General features: G+C 32.3%; 1 protein-coding gene across 49 annotated transcripts in view; it reads right to left on the reverse strand.

Moving 5' to 3' along the window:
- Window positions 1-12,017, reverse strand: part of RIMS1 (regulating synaptic membrane exocytosis 1) — a 507,054-nt gene that overhangs the window by 101,634 nt on the left and 393,403 nt on the right. For 13 of the 49 annotated variants that reach the window (XM_047733117.1, XM_047733121.1, XM_047733139.1 and 10 more), the window contains one exon: window positions 11,570-11,602. The exons of 33 other annotated variants lie outside the window; for them this stretch is intronic. In XM_047733117.1, coding sequence (XP_047589073.1) covers window positions 11,570-11,602 — 33 coding nt within the window. The remainder of the gene's footprint in view (window positions 1-11,569; window positions 11,603-12,017) is intronic. 3 more of the 49 variants (XM_047733153.1, XM_047733152.1, XM_047733157.1) reach the window with 1 other exon arrangement.

The raw sequence follows: 12,017 nt of genomic DNA on the forward strand, positions 1-12,017 counted from the left end.
ATTCTTTAGATATGATTTCAATTAAGTGAAATCTAAAAATAACACATGACTATTATAAACAAAATGCAGAATATACAACGCTAGCACCTGTTACTCTAAAGATGAACATGACTCAAATCACACAAAATGGGGAACACAGATGTTAGTAACAAAATATAAGTACCCTATTTCTTCATCTGATAGGAAATATTTTCAATTCCATTCATAAATGACCATGTGAAATCAGATTTAATCGTGAAAATATGCCTTCCATTTAATCAACTGGTTGTTGCATGTACATATATAGAGAAAACAAATATGCATACTGAACACATCGCACATATATGCACATGCTTAACACGCATGCACACACCCACTTAACAACCTCAGTGAACAGCAGTCACCGAAAAACGGCTTTAATTGATAAGCACCTACTTTTCTGAGGCATTCTTATGAAATCATTAATTTCTACCAGAGTGTTTCATGAATATTTGCCAGTCTTAAAATGGCCTAAGACCAAAAATTAGTTTTCTATATCTGGTGGCTATGTCTGATCACATATATGAAATTCTTATGTTTTGAAAATATAATATAAAACTTTTAGCTCTTTAATTTATCATAGGAAAAGAAATGCATTACATTTAAATCTTTCTTAATCTCCTAAGTAGCAAGTGTGACTGTTCAGATGGGAAAATTACAGCCTTCAATAAAATACAAGTTATTTTAAGTCAGAATCCATCACAAGCAGTTTAGCTTCAAGACCATGCCATTAATTGATACATTTTTACAAATAAGGGGAAAAGAGAGCTAAGGGCACAGTTGTGTGCAGCATAAACTCTTCAAGACATACACCTGTGTTATGTGAGACCTATGTTTATTTTTTACAATCTTTTGATGACTTCCCAGACTATTCAAGCTCTGTGAGCAGTGCTAAGATATATTTTTAAGTTGTGTATATACACATATTTATGAGAAAAAAAAACTTCCTTGTGTAATTAAAGTATTAGGGCTTCTGCCAAGAGAGACTAATGACTTATAAGGATAATATAAATGTCCATACATGTGACTGACTTGGCTACTGATTTCACCTCTTACGAGGAGTTTATAAAGACACTTGCTGGCAGATTTTTCCATTGCAATGATTAAAGACCTATCAGCCTCAGTAAAAGACACTGACACCAATTATAAAAAGGAAGTGAATATGTAGCTTTTATTGTGTTCAAGTACAGACTAATAGCATGGGAGATAAATACCTAGTTTGAAATGTGTGTATAAATGTTTTAATTACCTTTTTGGCATAAAATTATTAGGTGTCAGGCTTTGTTTAAATTTATTAAATTAGGTAGATGACATCCATCCCTGATATCATAGTTCTGTGAATTAAGCAATGATGCACACTTGGTTTGAAAATGCTGACTTCAGAGACAGTAAATGATGACTATTATGATTAAAAGATGATACAATGGGGATCTTGCGAGAAGTAGTAGAAATTTATAAAATACTTGACAATATAGGGGTCATAATGAGTATTTAAAGTAAAAGGCTACTTGAGATTAATTAGAAATTGAGACAAAATTATTAAGATGACTTGTATTTACAAAAAGCTATGTGGCATACATGAAAATGTACAAATATCTGTTCTTTGCCTTCTGCTTATGTGTGGGTAACCCTGGATACTTGCTCATTCATCTGCTTTGAGCTTTGAGGAAATCAAATGAACTGTATGTAATCAGTTGTATTCGACCCTTAAAGCTTAAAGCCATTTCTACCTGTTATAAAAGCAAACTTCAGTGGCATTTGCTTAACTTTCTCACAAAATGATAGTAATTTTAAGAAATGCTTCACATTGATTGGCCCATAGCTTTGTAACCTTCACTTTTAGTATAATGAAATTCTTAGGGAAGACAGTTACTTGGCACTGAAAAGAATTTCCCAAGAGCTATTGGTCTGAAGCGATCTGAAACAGTTATGATGATTTTACCTCGACAGGACACCTCATTTCTCTAAATATAGAATTACTCAATTTATGACATGGCTGTATTTAAATCATTATTTGGAAAACTCATAACTAAATCACAAGGAGCCAGTGACAGCCTAACTAAAAAACGAATCCTAAGATGGTTTTAAATGACCTTATTTTGACCTTCCCAAAATGATTAATACACTATCTTTATTCTTAAAGGGGTGAAAGTTGACATCTTTTAATCCATCAAAGAAAGAAAACCCCTAAATTTTGACTCAAAATTGTGAGTAGACTCCCTTGACTAGACAGCAAAAATCTAGTTGCCATGCTATCCTCATGGCTTGCTCTCAGATTCCAAGAACAGAAGCAAAATGCCGATAGCTTATCATTGACATACTCATATTACAAGACCAGATAATTACATAAAATTCACAATTTTTAGTAGTTCTCATTATTTCCTTATGGTATGTACATCAGTGTGTATTCTTTTTTTTTTTTTAAGATTTTATTTATTTATTTGTCAGAGAGAGAGAGGGAGAGAGAGCAAGCACAGGCAGACAGAATGGCAGGCAGAGGTAGAGGGAGAAGCAGGCTCCCCGATGAGCAAGGAGCCCGATGTGGGACTCGATCCCAGGACGCTGGGATCATGACCTGAGCCGAAGGCAGCTGTTTAACCAACTGAGCCACCCAGGCGTCCCCATCAGTGTGTATTCTAAAATAATTATTCATACAAGTGACTGTGTTTTGGTAAAAGTTCTTTTCTCAAACATCTTTGAAGAAGATTCAGTGTGAATTTGGAGAATTCTTTTTCACAGAGTCTGCTTACTGGCATTTTATTTTTAAGCCAACTATTGTCAGATGAAATGACATTACTTCTGAATTACTGGTGTGTCTATCTAAATAAAGAAAAAAATATATGAATTAAAATATCACAAATTTGAACCAGAGTACATGATTATTAATGTACATGATTTATATAGAATAAAAGATATTCAGTAATGATTAAAAGTGAATTGAATCCTTGGAATACGGTTATCTATTAAGTATCCCAATATAAGTAAAATTAACACCAGCCAGAGCTCAAGTATCTTACTTTGAAAAAATGATCATTTAAAATTTTTGCATTGACACTTTTAATGCCAACAGTAAAACTAAAATATGAAATACCTTCCAATTCTCCCACAAATCCTAGCACTAAATTCACATTTTAGGAGCATCCTGAATGTTGGTAGCATTGTAAACTAGCAAAATCATTAATATGCCAATTGCTATTCTGCTATAAAAAGAATTTTAAAATTGGGGGACTTCTGGGTCTTAATTTTTTTTATTTCAAAACTGCCACATACTAGAGAGTTAAAAAAAAAAAAACCTCATTTTCTACAACAAATTTAATTATCATGTAATTGTATTTAGTCTTTTAATGGACATATAGCTTAGATACAACACAGTCAAAAGAGAAGGATGTTTGCTAAGACTGAGCTTTAGCTATAATTGCAGATAGTGATACAAGTAAACAATTCTCTCCCTCTAAGGTACAATTAACCCTGTAATTTTATACAAAAATTCTTTATGTTGGAATTTTTCACTGTCTTTCTACAAGCTGAATGCTGTGTCTGACATTGAATAAAACTTTTCTAAAAAGCAGGTAGTAACTTAGCTAAAAAACTTGTATTGAATTTTACCTATTTTCTTTAGATTCATTTACACTAACTTGTATTGAATTTTACCTATTTTCTTTAGATTCATTTACACTATTATTTTAAACTCTGACATTTTTGTACATATGTGAAATTTCAACTTGATATTATAATTAAGAAAGAATAAAACTAGAATTTTATGGGTTAATTTAAAACCATATTTAGGAAATCTTTTCTTTGAAACTCAACAAGGATTCTGGAGCATGAAAAGGTGAGAAAAGTAAATACAATTTTAGAAGTCTATATTATAATTTTCTAATGGAAAGTATTAGGTATTATTAAAAAGACTAAAATAATTGCTTCTCTTCTCATGCCCCATATTTGCTACGAATTCTTACTCTAACAGTATGGATGATCTTTGATGAAACTACAAAGAAGCTGAAATCATTTGCAAATATTGTGTTTGTGGCTACATGCATTTCTTTTAGCTCTATCCCTTTCATAAGATTATTAAAGAAGCCTTGACTTAAAAAAAATAAAAATAAAAACCTTAGGAATCTTTAACAAATTTTCTTCCCTAACCGTCACTGAAAAATTTCTATAGTATCACCTTCTGCAAAGAGAATGTAATTTTTTCTGGGAAATTACTTTGACTTACAGCCATTTGTGATTTGCTTATAAATATTTTAGATATTATAGTTACATATAGTTAAAGATAATTATAATTTAAGCATTACACATTCTTAAATGTTTAAAATATTATTCATGAATTTATAATTACCCAAAGATAATTTGCTCTGATCCTCAAATCCTTAAATCTTCATTTCTTCCTATGCATCTACAGATTAACAGGAATTTGGAATTTCAAATGTTTGTGTTTATAGGCAAAAAAGAAAATCCATACAATGTATTGTTAAACCTTCCAAAAATTTCAAGTATTCTAGGTAAAACATGAGTGTAAAGGAGAATAGGAATAATAAAAATTTCTATATTACTAAATATATTAAAGTAAAATCATTGAGTATTTTACTTTGTAACAAGGTTAGCTAGTACATCTGTCAATGGTGACAGAGGACAATGTCTGACCAAGATAATTAAACTTGTCAAGTCAACTACAAAGTCTTACTAAATTACAAATCAACACCTTAATTAATTAAATTACAGATTAACATGAATTTGGAATTTCAAATGTTTGTGTTTATAGGCAAAAAAGAAAACCCATACAATGTATTGTTAAACCTTCCAACACTTTCAAGTATTCTAGGTAAAACATGAGTGTAAAGGAATAAAGGTTTAAGGATTTGAGGATCAGAGCAAATGTATCTTTAGGTAATTGTAAATTCATGAATAATTTAAACATTTAAGAATGTGTAATGCTTAAATTATAATTATCTTTAACTATATGTAACTATAATATCTAAAATATTTTTAAGCAAATCACAGATGACTGTAAGTCCAAGTAATTTCCCAGAAAAAGTTACATTCTCTTTGCAGGTGATACAATTAATTAATTGTTAATTAATTAATTAGTTAACTTACAAAGTCTTCATGAATGGAGAGACTAATGCCTCTGCTCCCTTGCTGCTTAGTAGCACAATGAGAGCTCAGTGTTAATGGAGTCCCACCTTTGCTCCAATGTATGTTTCAGAAGAGCAATGATAAATGGCCACATATTTGGAATTCATCAGGCAGAATGAAATACATAAATGAAAGACCTATGATGTCTCAGTTATCAATAATATTAAAAAATATCTCTGAAGCACTTAAAAAATCACTGATAGTGGGAACTCAAACATAAGAACCAATATCATATGAAACATGGACACTTTATATAAAGTAGTAAAAAATGAAAAAATTTAGCTTACTGAATTTGTAACGATTATAAACTATACACAGCGTGAATAGAAAGATGGGTTGTTATCTAAAAATTCAAAGATGAAGTACTAGTTTTTACTAACAGTGTTTAAGGCTTTAGAGCAAAACAAACTGTTAAGATGTATAAACATTCTCCATACATCTAAAGCAATGTGGCAAAACAGAAAGACCCCAGTAAGGGGAATGATGAGAAACAGATTATAATCTTGAACTGATTACCATTCACCAGTTCATCAGTGTAGCTTTGATCAATTCCTGACACATCTCTTCATTAGGGAGTTTTTATTTGTAAAGCGATAAGATGGCTCGGTGGAACTTCCGGCTGTTGTAGTTCATGATTTTGTATTATTTCAATAGGGTATTAGTACTTTGTCCCCATTTTCAAAAAAACAGAAAACTATAATATCTTTCTCTTTTGCTCTATTACCTAATTTCCAGCATTTTAAAATTTGTCAACTTGCTAAAACTATAGATGTTAAGGGGGAAAATATCACCAGTACATTTTATGTAATAATTTATTATTGTGTTTTTTTCCAATTAAAAAATGTATTCCTTGCATGTGCATCCTATTTTTGGAGGCATGCAAGTGTAGTAAGCAACTCTGATGTAATACTTACATGCTTTCTTCCTTCCATACACATATACAGTGTATCTACATGAAGATAAATGTTTACAGTATTTTTGACTACACAGAAATGCCCAAATTCTGGGTGATTTTCCCGGAATAAAATGCATTTCAATTTGCAAGGGCAGAAATGTGTCAAACTGTTTTCCTTTTGCTCTTGTATGATTCTCTTAGACATTAAGGATTGTGCTATCATAGTATAAACAATACAAATAACAGATAACATCTATCCAGCATGAGAAGCAGTAAACACAAGTAAATAACAAATTAAATGAAAACACCACATTTCCTTTATAAAGTTTTAAAGAAAATAACTTGTGTGTTGGCACAGATCATTGAAATGGAATATCAACATAGGCAGGATAGGTCATATGTACATACAATCACTCAAATCTCACTACAGCCAAAGCCACAAGGCCATCTCTTGTTTTAGCATGCTGATTTTCACTGAACTGTCAAAAACAAAGCTCAGGATTACCAACCCCAGACATCACTTGCAGTGTCAAAACTGCCAAGTGCCAGAGTAACACTGAAAATACTAGTAAGATACTTGACAGATAAGAACGTTAGGCTCTTGATGAAAGCATCTGTCATTTTACCTTGCCCTGTTGGGTTTCACAGGGTAGCTTTTAAAATGTATTTCTATTCTGAAAGGGAGCACTGTTTTCCTTATGAGATGCTTCTGAGAATACAGTCATTTTGAAGAGCATCCCATGTAAGTAAGACTTCTCTGGGGGAATAACAAAATCGTTCCTTGAGGGGTCATGTTGTTTATTCCAGGTGATCACCAATATGTTTATCCATCCTCATTCCAATTACACTGATGGCAACAGTATCTATCTTGAAAGGTTTGATGTAGCATAACTGCTAAATTCAATATCAATTTTTTGGCCGTCTCTTTCCTTTTTCCTGTAAAAAGTGTTTACCAATTTTAAAATTTGTTCAAAAATACAATATTTAAGGGAACTATATGCTACTAAGGGAAAAAAAGTCGAAGAGCTTATGCATGGCTAGACATCAGTCTGACTTTTATTATTTCCTCTACACTTTCTCCACAAATCCCACGAAGAAAGGATGTTCTCCCTCAACAAGGCATATCTTGCAAGTTGAGCCTTGGATGATATAAGTGTTAAACACTTTAAAGTTTTTAAAGTCTATATACTATTATAAATAACCACATGTGAATCAGCAGAATGGGAAAACAGGGTTAAAACCACAAGTTCTGAACTGTTTTATATGAGCTGCTTCACTCGCTATGTCCCTAAAGTTTAAAGAGAAGGCTAGGATGACAACTATATTTATGGATTTGTGGCAAAAAAAAAGAGAAATGGATAAATTAGACACTTTTACTGATGGAGCTCTAAATATTTATGAACAGTTATTCATAAATATTCATAAGTGTTCAAGAAAAGCAAAGCCCTGGAAGACAAAGAAGCTTAAACCTTCGAAATCACAACATGATGTAATAAGAAATTAATCACCTGGCCTAATATGCACATACTAAATATGCACCTAATACAAAGATATTAAATAAAACTGAAATCCTTTCCTACTTAGTGACAGTTAAAATAATGCTGCTTCTGAAGAATAGACAAATTAACTTACTTGCTTTAGCAAAGATTTAAGTTACATGATTTCTTCCTATAATGTGTTTCACAACCACAGTATATTGTTGAAGTAAATGTATAAGTATCATCTATATAATAATTTAGGTAACAGGAAATTATTAAAATCATGTTTTTCACTTTTTTATATGAATTGCACCTAATCAAGGTTAATGTTTAACAGTTCTATAAAAAATGATATTTTGCAAAACTTAGTATTCCAACTGTTTTTGTCAACATTTAAGGAAAGTACAAGTAATTGACTTGAGCATTTTTTATAGAAACCTTATACTTTAAAATACACTCATCTAGATACAATTCTTACATAGCCCCTATCATCTGGTTGCAATCATTATTATAGATTTTATTGTGAAACAGGAAAACAAAAAAGCAACAAATGCCACTTACTCTTTATTCCTGTTTAAATCATTCGATAACTTGAACTCTAATTATTTTTCATTCTCTATGTGTGCAAGTTACACATTTTTAATAATAAAGACAATTCATATTTGTATAAAATAGAATGTGATGTATTTTGCTAGGATTCAAAATTGCTTCCAAAACCCCAAAATTCAATGCACTTAAGAAATAGTATCCAAAGGCATATAAATTAGAAACTTATTATGATAGTAACATTATTTTCTCACCTTGAATTCATTTAATTTCTGGTTCTGTTTTGATCTTCTTATATCATTATTGCGATGCCCCCAAACTACATTCATGGGCTCTTTAAAACTGTCCAAGAAATGTAGCAGAGAGGGAAAGATTGGCTTACTTTTAGAATGAATAATTTAAAATATGCCTATAAAGCAATTTTTGAAGTCTAAAATGTTATGGTCTCTCAGCTTTCAACATAAAAGAGGGAAAAGATACATAACGCAGTATGAACATTTATAGTTCCTCAGTTAACTTTTCAATCCCAAGAATGTGTTATCTTTATTCATACACTGCTTTTATTTTCTCAAATTACATAGTAATTTGAGGGACAAGCCAGGTATTAAAAGTATTAGAAAAATTAGCTGAGTGGTAAAGAAACAGGTCCACGGGGAGTGGTGGGATCCATCAGTGAGCCCCTCCGAGGTGTTGTAAGGGAGATGAGGCAGAGCAACCTGCAGGCCTGGACAGAACATGGGCTGCGGACTCAAAATCTGATTCTGCTGTGGAGGCAGCTCTGTGACTGTTGGCAGTCCGCTCAATCCCCCTGCCTCTCTAGGAAACAGGTAATAATCCCTTCTTTACAGCTGCACATGTGTAGTTACCGTAATCAGGTGGTACTGAATGCACAGCAGGTGCTCAGTAAGTGCTGTCTGAATGGAGAGCAGAGTGGTTAAGAACAAGGTCTCTGGAGTGAGGCTCAAGTCTAATTCCTTGTTCTACCACTTACCAGATAGATGACTGATGAAGGGCCAAGTTTTTAATCTTCTCAAAGCCTTAGCTTTCTCAGTTGAAAATTTACGATATTAGTAGTTACCTCTCAGGTTGTTTTAAGAATGTGATATAAATATATAGCTCTCTTAGTCAAGTGTGACATAGAGTAAGTGCTCAATAAATTCTATCTAACATAAAAATGTTAGTAGTATTTAGTATCTCTGCTCATGTGCTTTACGAACATCATATGCTGGAAAATTATATACTGGTCCCCTATAGTTAGGGTGACCAACCATCCCACTTTACCTGGAACTGTCCAAGTTCTAGCACTGAAAATCTTGCATCTGAACATGATGCAGTCTCGGTCCTCCACAAACCGGGATCATTAGTCGTCCTACAAGTTTGTTGGCAATCCATTAAAAACAAGCTCTCACAACGAGCCCTTTAGCTTATACTGTTGGCTGGGCATAGCCAGTCCCAATCTTCCTCTACCAGGGAGGACTCAAAAGGACTTAATTCTCCAGTACAATCCATCCCAGAAAAGATCAGCTCATAGCAGCAGGGTTTCTATGCAAAATAAAACTGTTTCTTTCTTTTGGGGTATGTGAACCTAGAATTTGACTTTAAAATAAATTTCTTGAATTTGCTTCTATCCTTTCTGGCCTTCTCAAACTTTTTGTGACTGAGCAATAGTGTCAATTCCAGGAGAGCTGCAGCATCCTCTGCTGCCCTCTGCCTGGCTTGCATGCATTTCTGGGATGGGCCTCTTTGGCTGTTTTCAGTCCCACGGTCCATTCTGTGAAGCATATCTGTGTCCTTTGCACAAAGAAGACTTGGCAGAGTGATGACACATCTTAGCCAGAACACAATGACCTTGCAGAAATGTAATAATCGGTCATGCTCTGCAGTGAGGCTGTAAATGTATTCTTCATAGAGACTTTAGGTTGGACAACTTACGAATTTTGTTTTGTTTTGATTAGCTAATTATAGCTTTTGGCTAGTAATAAAATATACGGGAGATCTCTCTACATGAGGAATTATTACATTTTTCTTTCTTTTGACTAAATTAATTAGGTCATGACCTGTTTCTAATATAACATTTTAATGTTTTTATCACACTAAAATTTATCATGCAAATCCAACTAAATGCTTCTGAATCTAAGCACAAATGCATTGGCCGTGTTTGAATCACTGGATCTAAAGTTGTGTTTCTGATACCTGAATTAAAAATGCAGGATGGCCAGCAATCAAGGCAAAATCTAAGGACCAAGACATCTTGATCTTGCTGAGTAACATTTTATTTTTTATTAATATCTACTTATTGGTTAGGGCATCAGACACTTTGTCAGAATATGCATTTACCAGAATATAAATTTATTTTTATAAATTCAAATTAAATAAATAATTGAATATTACCTCCCATTTTCATTCTGTAATACTGAGATATATAACATATACCTTAATATACTAGAAATTAGGGATAATATATTTGGGATTTGTGCCTATTAAAATCAGATATACTATAGTGGAAAGAGGTAAAAAAGTGAGATACCTGGGCTTCGCCTACCATTCATCAGCAGTGTATAGGAGTATGTCTCTTAATCTCTCTGAATCTAAATTTTATCATTCATAGAAAAAGGGATGATGCTACTCTCAAGACTAATTTTTAGGATTACTATATCCAACAAATAAATTCAATCATTAGTCCACAAATACTGAGTAAATGTACATTTATTATGCTATACAGAATTATTTATTTAATTTTTAATTTTTAATTATTATTAATAATATTATTTCATAATATTTCATAATAATAATAAGCTAAAAACTCATGTTCAAATATTTAGCTATCAGGCCAACAGTAATATTGAATAGAAAATGATAACGGGCAGCACCTGAGAGCAAGACAAGATAGCGTCTACTTGAAACTCAAGTCCAAAGACCAAAAATCAACTGTGATCCAAAAGATAATAAGGCCGGAGGTCACCACCATGCCCAGCGTAGCAGGCTGAGTGGTTCTCCTCCTCTGTCTTTGAGGAAGATAAAACTGGTGGTTGTTATAACGATACTGAGGCCAAAAGAAGTGACATTTAGGCCGCTGTTTTCCAGATGCACGGCTGCAATGGGGGGTCAAATATTCTGTAATGTTGCTGCTATGAAAAGGGAAAATCCAGAGATTTTCTCTTCTTTTGCAGCAGATACTACCCTGAATAGAAAGTCAGAATCGAGGAGGAATGTAAACAAACAAAAACATACAAGAAATATGTTATTTTTCAAAAGGAATTGTCATTGTAGATCCACTTTGAGACAAAAGCACTTTTAATTTTAATATTTTCCTCTTCAATGTGAATAATACAAAATGCTTAACACCAAATGCCCTACAAAATCATTGCAGGGAGAAAATTACCTTTATAGCAAATAATTTTGCTCATTATTTAATAAATACAGTTATATAATTCACATATTATAAAAGAAAAGGAATAATATTAAATGGTTAAAAAGTTACATTAATATTTACCTTTTGTGGAAGAGTTATATTTTTCTTGTTCTTCAATGAATTAAATGCACATAATGATGGAAACAAAAGAAAGAAATCAGCAAATTTATAGTTAGACATGGAAATGTGAATAAGCACAATGGCATGAATAATAAAAATGTACAACATATAATGTGACATGATAAATCGCAATGACAAACCATAAGGAAGTCTCAAATATGATACTAAAATTAATCAAAGAATGAATACAACAATTTAAAGATTTAAAATAAATACAGAAACACTGAGAAATTAATGTTTGGCATTGAAAAATACATTGTGTGGCATTTTTTCTTGCCTTTAAGAACTGCAAAATATTTCAGCACCGGTTTTCCCCAAAACATTCTGATTTTAATCCATTATGACTTTTTATTGCTAGTGTATTAAAAAGCATCCTTAATATTCATAACAAACATTTTTATCATTTCAA

The sequence above is a fragment of the Lutra lutra genome, chromosome 6 (genome assembly GCF_902655055.1).
Source record: "Lutra lutra chromosome 6, mLutLut1.2, whole genome shotgun sequence".
In the NCBI taxonomy this organism is placed as follows: Eukaryota; Metazoa; Chordata; class Mammalia; order Carnivora; family Mustelidae; genus Lutra; species Lutra lutra.